This window comes from Prionailurus bengalensis, chromosome C1 (assembly GCF_016509475.1).
Source record: "Prionailurus bengalensis isolate Pbe53 chromosome C1, Fcat_Pben_1.1_paternal_pri, whole genome shotgun sequence".
NCBI classification, from domain to species: Eukaryota; Metazoa; Chordata; class Mammalia; order Carnivora; family Felidae; genus Prionailurus; species Prionailurus bengalensis.
Window position 1 is genome coordinate 22,022,997 of NC_057345.1, and position 15,804 is coordinate 22,038,800.

At 50.1% G+C, this 15,804-nt stretch overlaps 2 protein-coding genes and 1 non-coding gene across 9 annotated transcripts in view; 1 reads left to right on the forward strand and 2 right to left on the reverse strand.

Moving 5' to 3' along the window:
• MECR (mitochondrial trans-2-enoyl-CoA reductase) overlaps nucleotides 1-5,415 on the reverse strand; it is a 37,007-nt gene extending 31,592 nt beyond the window's left edge. Inside the window, exon 1 of one of the 2 annotated variants that reach the window (XM_043574301.1) lies at nucleotides 5,191-5,415. In XM_043574301.1, coding sequence (XP_043430236.1) covers nucleotides 5,191-5,366 — 176 coding nt within the window. In that variant the 5' untranslated portion in view covers nucleotides 5,367-5,415. The remainder of the gene's footprint in view (nucleotides 1-5,190) is intronic. The other variant, XM_043574302.1, reaches the window with a different exon arrangement.
• Nucleotides 2,991-3,096, reverse strand: LOC122482262. Its single transcript, XR_006297065.1, has one exon. It is a non-coding gene; the product is annotated as a U6 spliceosomal RNA (small nuclear RNA).
• Nucleotides 5,416-11,905: 6,490 nt separating the features above from the next.
• The window catches only part of PTPRU (protein tyrosine phosphatase receptor type U), a 79,466-nt gene continuing 75,567 nt past the window's right edge, over nucleotides 11,906-15,804 (forward strand). For 2 of the 6 annotated variants that reach the window (XM_043574308.1, XM_043574309.1), the window contains exon 1: nucleotides 11,937-12,106. In XM_043574308.1, coding sequence (XP_043430243.1) covers nucleotides 12,034-12,106 — 73 coding nt within the window. In that variant the 5' untranslated portion in view covers nucleotides 11,937-12,033. Of the gene's footprint in view, nucleotides 12,107-15,804 lie in introns of all 6 variants that reach the window. The other 4 variants (XM_043574307.1, XM_043574306.1, XM_043574304.1 and 1 more) reach the window with 4 other exon arrangements.

Here is a 15,804-nt window from a genome sequence, read left to right on the forward strand (position 1 = left end):
CTCGAGGACCACATACTGAGTGCACGGCAGGCGCTCCATAAATATTCGTCAGTCAGACATAACAGGTTTTCTCTTCCCTCTGGGCTTTTACACATGCAGGGTTCTCTGTTTGGAACATTTCTACACTTTTCCTCATATACTGCCCACCCGATCTTCTGGGGGCATTCAACCTAGACTCCGTGTCCTTAGAGAAAGCATTCTCTGACTATTCTGAGGGGGCCAGGTACCTCTCTTCTGGGTGTCCACAGCAGTCTACACATAACCTGATATAGCATTGCTGCACTGGCCTATGGTCACCCATCTCCTGGACTAGAGCGTGACTTCCTTAAGGGCAAAGACCACAGATTATTCGTCTTTGCATCCCCAGTCCTGCCGCACAGGTAGCAGGCCCTCAGAGAATAACTCCTGCCTAACTTACTACATCAATGAGTTCGATTCCCTCCTCCTTCATTCATGACCGCAGTAAAAGTCTCCAGGAGACAGACAAATAAAATCCCAGTTCTCAATAGAATGCCAAACCAAAGTGCGAATCTTTTTTCAAAGTAGTGTAATTCTGGTTTAAAAACCAAGTCACCTGCATAGACATTTGGTTGCACACACTGACATCAATTGTAAAAAGAAATCCGAGGGTAAACAGTGTCCTACCATGAGAACTCACCACCCATACAGACTGGGTCGTCACCACCTGCTTCCCCAAATCCCATATGGCTAACACTGAATGGGTTTGTCCAGGTTTCACAGCTACATTTGATTTTGTGCTAGCAACAGGCAGGGGAGAAAGCTGCGCCAACCAGGATGCTATTTTTATGAACGCTTCAGGATCTTCAAAAGGAGGGCAGACAGAGAATAACGTTCCTACCATCTTCCCTAGGTTGGGGCTGCCCTTCCTATGAAGGGTGGAGACTTGGGGTCAGCCGAGTAACTTCATCTTCTCTTCTGACCTATCTTTTCCCCAGTTTTATATCTCATTCTCAAAAAAACGTTGGAGATGACTGTCATTGTTTTTTCAGGTCCTATATCAAGGACTCTTATTAAAGAAGGGACATCCTAGTTGTGTGATCTTGGGCATGTGACTTTTATGCTTCTTGAGCTCAGTTCCCTTATCTGTAAAATGGGGATAATAATGACCAAACTGGATTTCTGTGACTTTTTATTTCCACAATATATGTGGAGAACTTAGCCCAATACCTGCCACATAGTAGGTACACAGTAAATGAAAGATGTTTTTAACATAAGACCCAGAGAACGGCAAAGCTCTGAAAGGGGACTTTCAGGACCAAAAGGAAAGAGGACATTGGAGGTTCCGGGAACTATCGATGGAGAATCCAGAACTCTGCACAAGGGGCAATGGCCATGGGGGACCTCTGAAATTTCTAGAGTCTGTAATTCTCCCAAGTTTGTCATTTTCTCCTGCGGTCTTACTTTACATCATTTGATCCTCCCAATGAAAAAAGGCCCAAGTGCTTATTTAGGGGAGGCCATTCTGGGGGAGAGGAAAAAAACCTCTAGGAGACAGAGGAACAAGGTTTAGTAGAGAGACCAGATGGAATGTCTGGGGGCCAACAGGAATGAAAAGGGCATTTAGATTCAGAGATCCCTGCAGGTCTCATTCTGAGGAATTCTGCAACCCCTCCGACCCAAGAAGCCTGTTCTCCATTCCCTCCCTGTTGCTCCCAGAGCTCTGGCTCACGGTGCAAGCATACCAAGCATCACAAACTACACCAGTTTGGGGAACACTCTGCCTGGACTCTGGGTGGTTCCATGACCCTGCCTGGTGTAACCTGACCCACACACCCAGTCAGCGGAATATTTAAAGGACACCTGATTCTTTCTGTGACAGGGTGGTTACCTTAAACCTCCAAAGACAGGACTACAAAGAAGAGAATCCCAGTCTCTGGCCTCAGTCCATACACGAACAAGTCAAGTTGCCCGAATCTGGGTCAGAAGGGAAAGCCACTTTTCTGGGGCAGATGGAGAATTACTGCCCGAGAGTCTGTATCCACAAGGGCAATGGTTCTCAACCCTGGCCGGGGTACCAGGATCACTTGGGGAGCTTTAAAAAACACAGATGTTCAGTGCCGTCCTAGACCCACTAAATACCTCAGGGTAGGCTCCTGGGAATATGGACTCAAAGTGCCACAGGGGAGCGAGGTGTGAAGCCAAGGCCGAGTAACGCTTCATCAAACTATCTCGTTTTGAACTTCTGGGAAGTTATTAGGGTTCCACACAAGGAGACAAGAGAGCTCTTTCTTCCCTAAGTGGCAGCTGCCACCAGACCAGTCTGTTCCAGTTCGCTGGCTCTCTAAGAGGAGGGACTCAATCAGGAGGCAACTGCACCCAGCTGCCTAACTTTCCCAGGCCTTTCCAAAGGGTCCCATCCTCATCACCACAGAACTCTACAAAAATAGACTTCTTGGGGTGCCTGGGTGGCTCAGTTGGTTAAGCGTCTGACTTCAGCTCCACTCATGATCTCACGGTTTGTGGGTTTGAGCCCCACGTCAGGCTCTCTGCTGTCAGCATAGAGCCTGCTTCAGATACTCTGGCCCCTCCCTTGCTCTCTCTTGCGTGTACTTTCTCTTAGAAATAAACACTGAAATACAACAACAAAAAATTACATTTCTTACAGAAATTAGATTCATAATTAACTAACGTTTTTGGAGCACTTGTTTTGTGGCAGCTCGTGTACCAGACAACAGAAATTACAAGCCTGTGCGAGAGGCACATCACTCCCATTTGGGATGCATTCCTGGAAAACTAATGTTCATCAGAGCTTTACCAACTCATTACAGCACAGTCCCCAGGGACAAGTCTTCCTGACACGGTGATCATTACTTGTGATCAACATACAAGTTGAGGTTTACTGACTGAGGTGTCTCCTCAATATTCTAATGGTGGATGTGGCTAGGCTGAGTGCATGACCTTGAATTTAACTGAGGCTTATCTCCTCCAGTTGTCAAAACATCTGGCTTGGATTTTTTTTTTTTTTGAGTAAAAATTTGGAATGCTTCATGAATTTGCATATGTCACCCTTGAGCAGGAACCATGCTAATCTTCTCTGTGTCGTTCTGTTGGTAGCATACGTGCTGAAGTGAGCACTCTAGCTTGTATTTTAGCCATAATAATAATAATTCCGTGTTTGTCTACTCTTTGGAAAACAATCAAACCATGTGCTGGGACTCAGAGAGCTGTAAACAAGGGGCCTTAGGAAAGTGTGCGGGCGCTTTTTGGTGGGCAGCATTAGCTTGACCTCAGCTACGTAGCTCTACCTGTATTGTCTCCAGTTTTCAAGAGGATGAAACTGAGGCTCACAGAACTTCAGTAACCTGCCCAAACACACAGGATGGGGTAAGGATTGGACTCCAGGTCTGATTCCCAGACCAGTGCTTTTCTCTTAGCTCCCCTACAGTGACCCCACCAGCCCTTTTGGATGGTATAGTCACTTATGGGCATATTTACAGTGGTTGACAAGTCACATGCTGTTTTTATCACCCACATGCAAAAATCATGGATTAAGAGGCAACAAAATTTTAGGAGAACATAATCATAAAAGGAGCGAGGGCTCGCAGGGGCTGGGTGATTCGTCTAAGATCAAACAGCTAATAAAGAGGTGGAGTCTATATTTAACCTTAGGGTCTGTAAGGCTCCAAAACAGGAGCTCTTTTTAACTGGCTAAAGGCATATGCATAGTGCAACAGGGAGGAAATCACACGAGATAGGAGTCAGAAGCTGTGGGTTCCTGTCCCTGTTTCAATCCTTATTAGCTATTTCAGTTTGGACAAGTCCCCTGCCTTCTGTAAACTGAACATGATGTCTCTCACCTACCTTTTGGGAATTGGAAGATTAGAATGGACATAAAAGCATCCAAAAAATACTCTCCAAAAAAAAATAAGAGCCTAGGAACTCAGGTAAATCAGTCAGTAAGACATGGGTTTAAATTTCAGCTCTGCCACTTACTGGCTGTGTGACCTTGGGCAAGTGATTTTTACCTCTCTTACACCTCAGTTTTCTCACTGGCAAATGGAACTAAATCAAGTACCTACCCCAAAAGTGATGACTAAATGAGAGCATCCATGTGGACACATCCATTATGTGCTTGACACATAATACTCGATCAGTAAAAGTTATTGAGGGATAAAGAAAATGTAATGGCCTATATATATGTATATATACATATATATATATGTGTGTATATATATATATATATATATATATATATATATATATAAAGTAGTGGGCTAATAGCTATATAATAATGTGACAGATATACAAAATAATGGAATACTATTTAGCCATAAAAAAGAATGAAATCTTGCCACATGACACAACATGGATGCTGGGGGCATTATGCTAAATGAAATAAGACAGAGGAAGACCATTACTGTATGATCTCACTTCCATGTGGAATCTAAACAAACGAACACCAACCTCATAGACACGGAGAACAGACTGGTGCTCAGGGGTGTGTGTGTGTGTGTGTGTGTGTGTGTGTGTGTGTGGTGTGTAGGAGCCAAATGGGTGAATGGAGAACAGACTGGTGCTCAGGGATGTGTGTGTGTGTGTGTGTGTGTGTGGTGTGTAGGAGCCAAATGGGTGAACGGAGAACAGACTGGTGCTCAGGGATGTGTGTGTGTGTGCGTGCATGTGTGAATGTGTGGTGTGTAGGAGCCAAATGGGTGAACGGAGTCAAAAGGTACCAACTTCCTGTTATAAAATAAGTCATGGGGATGTGATGTATAGCTTGCCAACGCGGTTAGTAATACTGCATGTTTGACAGGTGCTAAGAGACTAGATCTTGAAAGTTCTCATCACAAGGAAAAAAAATTCTGTCTTTATGTAAGGTGACATGTTACCTGGATTTAATGGGCAATCGTTTCGTAATACCTACAAATATCGAATCATTACGTTGTACACCTAAATCTAATCTAATACTGTATGTCAACTGCACCTCAAAAAAAAAAAGTTAGCCACTATCGCCGTCATAATCAATGGTGCCTCTCTGGCCTTCAATTACCTGGACGCATCGACTTTCCGAGCTACCCATCGCGCCCCGGGCTTCGGTTTGGGTCCCGTTATTCTCTGCCTTCTTCCTCAGACCCGGTCCCTCCTTTCTCAGTCCCCCCTCTCCACGGCGCGTCTTAACCCCCTCCAGGAGCCCCTGTCCCCTTGCCCCGTTTCGGCGCCGTCTCTTACTCGACGACCTTGGCTGGGTCCCCGTGGTGCCCATAGACCAGCGCCCGGACCCGGGAGGGCTCGGCAGATGCGGAGTAGGGGGCGGCGGCAGACCAGCGGCGGCCCCAAGCGACGAGCACCTCACGCCAAAGCCGTGATCTGGTTCGCGCCCCCAACAGCGCGCCGCAACCCCACATGGCCCCTCAGTCAACTCTGAGCCGAACAGCGCGCCTACGTCATCTGCCTGCGTCCGCGCGCCTGCGCCCCGCCCCGCCCCGCCGCGTGACCACGCCCCTTGCTCATATTTAAAAAAAAAAGGCTGACCCCTTCCTCCGCTGCCCGCGCGGTGGCGCTCCGGGAAACTGCACGGGTTGCGTGGGATGCGTGGTGGAGGTACGGAAGAGATTCGCGGAGACTCAGGGCCCGTCAAAGTTGTTCTCCCAACTAGCAGCGTCTGATGCCAGCCTGAAGCTGTGTCCACAGTCTGCGATTTGGTATTTGATTTGAGGAAAGTCATTTACCCTTCCCTGACCTCAGTTTTTCCTTCTCCCCACCGTTTATTGTGTGCTCGCTGTGCCAGATCTTTTAAGGCATCATCCGATTTATTTTTGCTACCTTGTAACAGCATAGCGAAGCAATGTTTACTTTCCTACCACTGAGTAGGGTAGACGTAAGTTGGTGTGGAGGCAAGAGAATTGGGCTCGGAGCTAGAAGATTTAGGTTCAACTTCTAGTCCTGCCGCCTTCTTAGCTTGGCCACCTTGGGCTAGTGTCAAAAGCTCCCAGTCTCTTTTCTCGTGGGTACGGTGGGGGACAATATACCTCCTTCAAGATTGTAGTGAGGATTGGATGAAACAAGAGGATGACGTTGTGAACGGCAGAACACATTGTAAAATGCTAAGTGTGTTCAGATAGAAAGGAGGGATCACAAGGAGGAGGCCCTCTCTCAAAATGCTCACAGTGTAGAAGGGATTTAGTGGGACAATGGAAGTGCCTTGTAAGAAGATGTAGCCCAGTAAAGACACTAGATCATATTTGTAGTGGAGGTGAGACGTGAACATAACTAAAACCTAAGTTGGAATAGTAGGAAGGAGGGCACTGTTGGAGTCTGAAGGAGAAAGGTACTCTGGAAGGAGCCAGGGTGGGGATGAGGGCTCTTGCAAGAGGCAGTATTGGAGTCTGTCCCACTCAAAATCTTCAATGTGCACAAAAATCACCCGAAGGTCCTATCTCAAGCCTACTGAATTAGAATTTTGGGGACAAGTCCAGGAATCTACAATTCCTCCAAGCTTTCAAAGAATATTCTGATGTAGGTGGGCCAGGAAACTGGCTTAGACAAACACTGAGCCCGGGCTTTGAAGGATAAGGAAGAGCTCCTTTCTCTAGGTTTTATTGACCCAAAGCTTACCAGCTCAAAAGCCTTTTCTCCGAGGAAGAGAAGAGAGCAAAGTGCTGCGTTGAAAGCTGCAGGTGGTTGGATTCTGGCAAAACTGGCTTTGAGTTTTGGCTTTGCCATTTTCCAGCCATTTGATTTGGGACAAGTCACTTGGCCTCTCTGTGTACTCATTTCCTTATCCTTAAAGTGAAGGAAATAATAGTATCAGTTTCAAGGCTATTGTGAAGATCAAGTGAGATATTATTCACTTGAAGCATGTAGCACAATACTTGGCACATGAAAACATTTGAAAAATGTTATTAGGTTATTGTGAAAATTAGCTGGGTAAAATACCCAGACTAGGATCTGGCTCAAACTATGTACTTAAAAAATGTTTAAATCTGTTTTTATTATTAGAGAAAATAGATGTCCCATGATGGGGGAAAGACTTGGTCCCACAGTTGTATGGGAGTGCTCATGTGCACGTACATGCACACACACACACACACACACACACACACACACATTACCCAGTTTTGCTTACCTTCTGTTTTCATTGAGACACAGAGGTCTACTTCTGTTGAAGACTCTCTAGGTGACAGTGAGCTGTTGACATTATCTTCTCTACCAAATTGGCTCCTGTGACTTCCCTGGGCAGCCTGACTGGAAAGTCTGGAGAATCACAGCAGGTTTTCCTCTCGGAGGCTGGATTTAGTCCCCCTCTCCAACCCCATAGCCCCCACTTTCAGTCCAGGACATCAATTTTAACTTGAACTTTGTAAACAGCCTTCTTCCTGACTGATATCCTCCCCCTTCTCTTTCCCTCCCCTTTCCTTCTTTCTCAGGCCTCCAGAATGATTTTTTTAAATGATTTTATTTTCAAGTAATCTCTACACCCAATGTGGGGCTTGAACTTACAACCCTGAGATCAAGAGTTGCATGCTCTACTGACTGAGTCAGCCAGGCACCTCCAGAATGATTTATTTTTATTTTTTAAATAAAAAAATTTTTAATGTTTATTTATTTTTGACAGAGAGAGAGAGAGAGAGAGAGAGAGAGAGAGAGAGAGAGAGAGACAGAGCATGAGTGGGGGAGGGGCAGAGAGAGAGGGAGACACAGAATCTGAAACAGGCTCCAGGCTCTGAGCTGTCAGCACAGAGCTCGACTCAGGGCTCGAACTCACCAACCGCGAGATCATGACCTGAGCTCAAGTTGGACGCTCAACCGACTGAGCCACCCAGGCACCCCAGAATGATTTTTTTTTAAACAGAAAGATCAGACTTTGTCTTTCCCTTGGTTAAAGTCCTTCTATGACTCCTCAATAGTTAGGTAGATCCAGAAGTCACAGTTCTTTGTAGAACACCACAAACTATGGATATGTTAAACCAAAAACTGTAAAAAACCAAAACAAAATGAAACTGTGATTCTACACTAACTCTCTCATTCTCTCGCACAACTGACATGTGCTAAAGTCTTTAGAAAAGTGTATGGAGGAAAAGCACCTTAAAACAAAGAAAATTCTATTCATTGTAATTAAGTTACCTTCTTGCAAATTGGAAAAAGATGACTATAGTTTTAATTCAGTGGCAGAACCCCTCAGCTTGCCTTGAGGAACACTTGGGTTTCGCCAGGGGCATAGTTGGAGAACCACTGATTGAGGGGTTCAAGTCCAGTTTTCATGGCCCTGTATTCAATACCCTTTGCACTCTGAGTCCAACACTGTTTTTATCTCTTGCTATAAGACCATGCATAGCCAATGATCCAAGAGCACCCGATACCCACCGTTCCTAGCAATCCCATGTCTTGTGCCTTTATTCAGGTTGCTTCTTCTGCCTGAAATGCTCTTCCTGGCCTTGGCGACCTGGGAAACTACAGGGTCAGATATCATTTCTTGGATGTTGTTTTCCAACTCCCTAGGCTGCGTCAACCTCTGCTACCTTTGTGTTTTCTCTGAACTGGTGTTATGGCCTTTAGGACACAGTTGGTTGTTTATTTACATGTCCACTTACCCCTCTGGCCAACAGGGGGTCATGACTGGTGCATCTCCATGACACCAGCACCCAATATGGAGCCTGGCCCAGTGTAGGTGTCATAAATATTCCATGAGTTGAAAGTCATTGAATTTCTTCACCGCCTGGCCCTGTCTGCGGTGCTGTCTCCTTTTCCCCTAGATTTGGGCAGGTCACTCCAGGCCACTTGTGGGTTTTAGAAGTCTGTGATCTTTTTCAAGTGAAGCAGAATGTTCTCTTTTTATCTGTCCACCTGTTGCTTGTGCTCTCCTCCTCCCTCCACGATAGTGTCTGCTCTACGTTCTTCTCCTGCACAAAGAGAAGATGGATGTGGAATTGGTTAAGTCTAGGCTTGAGTCCTGGGCCCACTATTTCCTGGCTTGGTGATTTTGGACAAATGCCTTATACTTTTTGAACCTCAGTGTCCACATACAAAAAAAAAAAAATGGAATCAATGGCAAACTCCTGTCATGAGGCCCTCACAGGAGTCCTCTGAAAATAGCATCATCCTTGGTGGTTTCTTCTATTCACTGGATTTCTCTCCTTGAGTTTCTTGCTCTGGCTGGACCTTCCTGCCTCTCCCCTCTCCAGGATCTCTCTGTTTCTTCTCCATTGCCTTTTTCTTGCTTCTGTCTTTCTCCCTGTGATTCTCTCTCTGCTTAATTCTCTCACCTTTCTCCTTGGCCCCTTCCCTAGCTCAGCATGGAGCTCATCAGGGCTCACAAGAGAGAGGGCTAAGAGTGCACAAGCCCTGTGCCCTGCCTCCTCCAGGCAACCTCCTTTGTTCCAAGCTCATTGAGGAGCCAGCCTGCAGTGGAGGCAGGGCACAGGTAGGGCCTAGATAGACTTTGGACTCCTAGGCTCTGGCCTGGGTCACTGCCCACTAGTTAGATCTATCTGCCTATGGGTTCCTCTGTCTCCACTTGGCTCATTGGAAGACTTAAAAAAAAAAGCAAGCAAGCTCAGGACCTTTTATTTTTCTATTTAATGCTCCAGTAGCTTCTTACTGCTCTTAGGGTTTAATCCAAAGCCCCATAGTTTCTTGCATGATCTTCAGATCCTGCTGGCCTCTCTAGTTGCATCTCGCTCCCCTTCCCTCCCCACTCCATTCCAGCCACCCTGGCCTGGCTGTTCCTCAAACGCACCAGCTCCTGTAGGCTGTCCCCTCTGGCTGTGCTATTCCTCCCCTACTGACTTGCTGGCTTCTTCCCTTACTTCAGGTCCCCGCTCAAATATCACTACATTGTTTCCCCAGGGAATCCCTCTCGGATCCCCTTAACTCAAGTAGGATCCCCCCTAATTATTTATCACAACATTCCTCCCACTTTCTTTAGAGTGCACATCTCAGATTGTAATTACGTATTTATTTGCATTTTTGCTGTTGGTCTTTTCCCTGAGAGTGTGAGTTTCATGAGGGCAAAGACCATGTCTGTATTCATTTGTTTATCCATTCAGTATTTTTTGAGCGTCAGTATGTTTTGAACATCAACTACATGTCAGACCCCTGACCCCCCACCCTCCACTGTTTTTCCCTCCACTTCTCTGGCATATCTCTGTCTCATACCAGGAGTAATAGTTTATCACTGTCTCATGTACCAGAGCACTTGCTTGTTTGGCTGTTTATTTTTCTTGTTTTCCTACTGGAATGCAAGCTCTATGAGGGTAGGAATTTTTGTCTGTTTTATATTTCCACCTTGGCTTATAGGAATTGTTGAACAAACAAATCACTACCTGGTGTTTGTTAATTTGCTCCAGATGTGAGGCAGATCTCAGCCTCCATTCAAGTTAAACCAGATGGCCTTGATTCAGTTCCCGGTGCCACTACATAATAATGCACAACCTTGGAAAAGTCACCTCTCTGTAACTCAATTTCCTCAACTATATAATGGGAATAATAAACAACAGTGGGGAGAATTAAGTGACCCTCTGTGGGTAAGGCATATAGAAGGTGCATGGTCTTACATAATAATGGACAACTAGTTTGTGGTCATTGTACAGGGCCTGTACTGGGTAGAGGCCCAAATACACTTAACGTTTGTAGCCAGAGGTAGACTGGGACCAAGGAGAATTAGTGAGAAGGTGGACTTCGTGTCATGAAAAGTAAAAACTTTCTAAAAGCCAGCATTGTAAGGAGAAATAGATGAATTCCCTTCCATAATTAGAGATTTCAACACCCCTCCATCAGAAATGGACAGAACCAGCAGGCAGAAAATCAGTGAGGACATAGTTGAGCTCAACACCATCAATCAAGTGGATATAATGGACATCCATAGACTATGCCATCCAACAACAGCAGAATACACATTCTTCTCAATCTCACATGGGATATTCACCAAAATAGACCACATTCTGGGCCATGAAACACATCTTAACTTTAAAAGACTAGGATTCATACAATGTCCGCCCTCAGAGTGTGGTGGAATTAAACTAGAAATCGATAACAGAAAGGTAGCTGGAAAATCCAAACACCTTGGAGATTAAATAACACATGGATCAAAGAAGAAATGTCGAGAAACAACAACAACAACACATTTTAGACTTGATGAAGTTGAAAACACAACTTCTAAAAATTTATGGGATGCAGCAAATGCAGTGCTTAGAGGGAAATTTATAGCACTGAATGCATCTATAGAAAGGAAGAAAGATCTAAAATCATTCACCTAAACTTCCACCTTAGGAAATAGGAAAAAAAGAAAAAAGCAAATTAAATCCAAAAGAAGCAGAAGAAAAAAAAAATTAGAGCAGAAATCAGTTGCCTTGAAAACAGGAGATCAAAAGAGAAGTTGGTTCTTTGAAAAGATCAATAAATCAATAAATCTCTAATCAGGCTAAGAAGAGAGAGGACATAAATTACTAATAGAAATGAAAGAGGGGACATCACTACAGATCCCATGGACATTAAAAAGATAATAAAGGAATGTTATGAACAGCTTTAAAAGCCAACGCTTCCAAAGACCCAACCACCTGTTTTTGGTCGGTGACGAGCACCCTGTCTTTGGAGGTATGCGTGAATGTGCATTTGGAGGGGTGTAGGTAAGGAGAGGATTCAAGCGTCGGAGGGGACAGAGAAGCAGGGTGTCTTTAGGTTTCTGTCCCGGAGAGAGCTGTGCCAGAGCAAAGTGTGGGCAGCGAGCGTGCTGGCTTGAGAATGTCGGTGCTGTGGGTGTAGAGGCGGGGTGGTCCTCCACGTTCCGGACCTCCTAAAGGGGGCGCCGGCGTGGGGGAGGGGTGCGTCCGGGCCGCGGGAGACCTGACCGGCTGCGCACGCGGCTGCCAGCAGGGGGCGCCGCGAGACCGCGGAACCCGCGGCGGGGCCTGACGTCAGCGCCCCGCTTGTTTGGGCTCCCGCTCTGGACTCGGCGCCAGTCCCGCTCCGCGCCGCGCCGCTTCGCTCGGGCTCCGGCTCGCCTCGGGCTGGGCTCGGCTCGGGCTCCGGCGGCGGCAACCCCGTGCCGGGCCCCGGGGCAAGCGGCGGGGCACCATGGCCCGCGCCCAGGCTCTCGTCCTGGCGCTCACCTTCCAGCTCTGCGCGCCCGAGACCGAGACTCCGGCAGGTAAGCGCTCGTCCGTCCGACCAAGCTTGCCCCGCGGAGCCCCCGGGGCCCGTGGCGTAGCTCTCAAGAAAGTGTAAGTGTTGGGTGACCGAACGTTCCCGAGCCTGCTCGTTGTGTGTGTCTGAGTGTTGGATGTGCGATCGGCTGCTCAGGGTCTTGTGTGCCTGCGAATGTTGTGTGTCCGTGAGTTATGTGTGCACGCGAAGGTGCTGTGTGTGTTGTGCGTCTACGAGTGTGTTCGGGAGAATGTTGTGTTGCATCGAGGCATTGGGTGTGCGCTGAGTGTCTTGTGTGCCTGCCAGTGTGTAGTGTTTGTGCGGCCAAGTAGGTTGTGTGTGTGTGTGTCTGAGTTTGGTTGTGTGGCCGGAGTTGTATCTGCGAATGTGTTGCATTTGTTTGCATTTCGTGTGCCTTGGCAGAGAGTGCTGCCTCTCGTATGTCCACGAATGTGTTGTGTGTGTTGTGCGTGTGACCGGGGGTGCTCTGTAGATCCTGCCCGCGTGTGGATCAGGGAACGCGTGTGTGGTGTGTGTGCTTGTGAGGTCCGTGTACGTGTGTGAAGGCGTGGGAACGGGTCCGGAACGTGTGTGTCCGTGCGCTGTGTGCGCGATGTGTACGTGTGGGAGTGTCTGGGGTTGGTGGTGTGCGCCACCGGGGGTTGCGTGGGTCCGAGTGAATGCCAAGTGTGCCGGGAATGCGCGTGTAGGAGCGGGTCTGGAGCGGATGTGAGTGTGTGTGTGTCCGTGCGTGCTGGCTGCGTGTCCAGGAATGTTGCGAGTGTGGTGCGCGCCTGGGCGGTGGCCGAGTGTGTGCCCGGGGCCCGGGGCCGCTCGAGGGGGCGGTGTCAGGATGTGTGTGTGTGTGTGTGTGTGTGCGTGCGCGCGCGTGTGTGGCGTGCGGGCCCCGAACAAGTTGTCGCGGCTGCGCCCCCTCCGCCCCGGGGTCGGGCCGGGCCTGAGGCTCGCGAGGGAGGAAGGGGGCCCCGCGGCCGCCGACTCCGACATGTCGGGCTGTTTGTTGTTTCGCAAGTTCTGCGCGGCGCTGGCGGCCAGGCTGCTCCGAGGCGGCTCCGGGGCCGCGGGGCGCCCCGGCCGGTGGCGCTGAAGGGCCGGGCGCTAGAGGCCGTCGCCCGGGGCCGCGGGGCGCGCCGGGGCCGGCGGGCGGGCGCTCCTGCGGGGCTCCGCCGCGGCCGCACCGGGCCGGCCGTGGAGGGGGCGGCGCGCGGCGGCCGCTGTGGCCGGGCGGGGCTGCGACGTCCCGGCGCGGGCAGGGCCTGGCCCTCGGCCGCGGGACGGCGCCCCCTCCCGTGGCGCGCGGGAGGCGCCGCGGACACCGGGGTCTCTCGGGACACTCCCCGGGTCGACTCCGCAACTTTGTGCGGCCTCCTCGCGGGCCGGGCCCGCGGTGTGTGTGTGTGTGTGTGTGTGTGTGTGTGTACGTGTGTGAGCGTGTGTCTCCGTGCTTCTAACTGCTGTGTGGTCGCGGGGGTCTCTGGGCGTGTGTGTGTGAGTGTATGTGTGTGTGTTCGCGTCTCTGAATGTGTGTATCCGGGGCTTGTGTGTGTGTGTCCGCGTGTGCTGTGGACCGTGTGGATGGTGTGTCGGCTGTGTGCGTGTGTCTGACTACCTCTCCCCCCCCCCCCCCCGTCCCCCCACCGCGCGCCTCCATATCCCTCCCTGGGGCCCGGGATTCCAGACTGTGGCCCTCTCCCGCGGAGTTGTGCCCGACACGTCCCCTGGGGCATCCCTTTCCCGCGGCCTCATCCTGTCAGCCACCGTTTGGGTGGCTCCAGCCCGGTACCCAGGGCGCTGAGTAACGGGGAGACGCCCCAGCAGAGATCAGAGCCAAGGCACGTGCCAGGCCACCTCGGCCCCAGGGAGACTCCTCCTGGCCTCAGGCCTCCGAGAACTGGTCTCCCCGGGATCGAGTTCGGGCCTCTCCGGCGGAGCTCTTTTGGCTTCCGCAGTCGCTCTTGCCTTTGGCTCCCTCCGAGCTGGGGCCTGGCTTCCTCTACCCCCTCACCCCCTCCCCCACCCTGAGATCAAACCAGAGGGATACTACCGGCTCCCCCACCCCCTACCACTTCGCCTTGATTCCAAGAACCCTCCTGTGCCTTACCTCCTGCCAGCAGGGGGTTGGGGGTGGTCAAGAACTGAAGTTTGGGATGGGAGTGAGACCTTGAGCAAGTTACTTCCATTTGGGGAGTCTGTTTCCTCATCTGCCTTCCGGGCATCATAATAATGGTACTTGGTAGATCTGCCCTTGCCCCCCACCTAGGTAAAGTCAGCCCAGCTCCCTGAATGCCTCCTGAGTCCCTTGCCCCACCGAGGGTGGGTGTGTGATGTCTCCCAGTCATGCAAATCTGGCAATAATTTATTCCTCTGTGTTCTAGCTCATTTTGTCCTTTTGGTTGCTGGGGTTGTGGACAGCAGGAATGAGGGAGAGGCTGCCCGGTGGTTTCAGGTTAGGCAATAAAGGCTTGTCTGAGCAGCTGGCCCTTCTCCCTGGGGTGGGGGGAGGAGACTCGTCAGGAGGTGGTGAGTGTGGCCAGAGTGGGGGTGCTGGGCTCCTTGGCTGCCCCCTGCCCAGATCAAGTGTCAGTGAAAACTCAGGGTCGGCACCTGCTTGCTTGAGGCATGCCGCCATCCTTCCATGCTGTCATCTGCTAAGCTAGGTGGCCATTTCATGCAGGGGCGGCTTAGCTAGAGTTGCTAGGGGTGCCTTGTGCCCCCCCCCTCCCCCCCGCTCAGTCCCCTTCTGTCCTCTAAGCTGTACTTCCTCCCCAGAATTCTCTAATTCCACCTCTTCTCCTGGTGAACTCCTGCCTTTCCTTCAGGTCTCAGCTTAGATATCATCTCCTCCCTGAAGCCACTCTTGGTTACTCCCTGTTCTAGCCCGGGAAGGGAGAGTGGGGGTTGATTCGATTGTTTCAAAGCATTGTAATTATTGTAATTACAGTTTATTGGTCCTTTGTCTCTTACAGACTGTGAGCTCTGTGAGGACGGAGACTGGGTATTTAGTATTTAGAATCCTTAGTGCCAGGTACAAGTCCTGGCCCACTGTTGCTGAATGAATAAATCTATGTTGTAAGAAAGAATGAGTGAGGTCCAGTGGGTCAAGTTCTGAGCTGGAGAAGCCAGACGGGGGCGCACTGACTCCATTGAAAGTAGAGATTAAAGAACTAGGTTTTCCCTCCAGGAATCTGGAAAATTCTGCCGGGGGATGGTGTTGTGTGTGAAAAGGCCACGTAGAGAGCCCTCTGGGAGCTGTGAGTTGGGGAGGTTGAGGCCCTGGCAGAGACTGAAGGGAGCGGTCTCCTGCCTGCCAGCCCCTCCCCCCAGCTTCCAGCCCAGTCTCCAAACCCACCCTCCCCCCCAGCAGCTGGCTGGGCCTGTCCAGCCCCCAGGTTCAGCCTTTGTGCCGGAGGCCTCGGCAGGTGGTGAGAAGCTTGGGGTCCCAACCGTCAGTTTGAGCTGAGCGTCTCTGGAGGAGGGAGGGCAGGCCCCGCATCAGGAGGGGGGAGACTCCCTCAGTTCTCTGTCCCAGATCTAGGAGTGGGCAGATGGGGTCACAGCCGGTGTCTTGGCTGTTGGTGAGCTCCAGAGAAGGGAGGAGGGCTACTCCTGGTGGTAACCCCTGCAGGTGGGGTTGTGGGAGGCTGGCCCAGGTGTGTGCAGGTGTGATCCTGGCATCTGGGC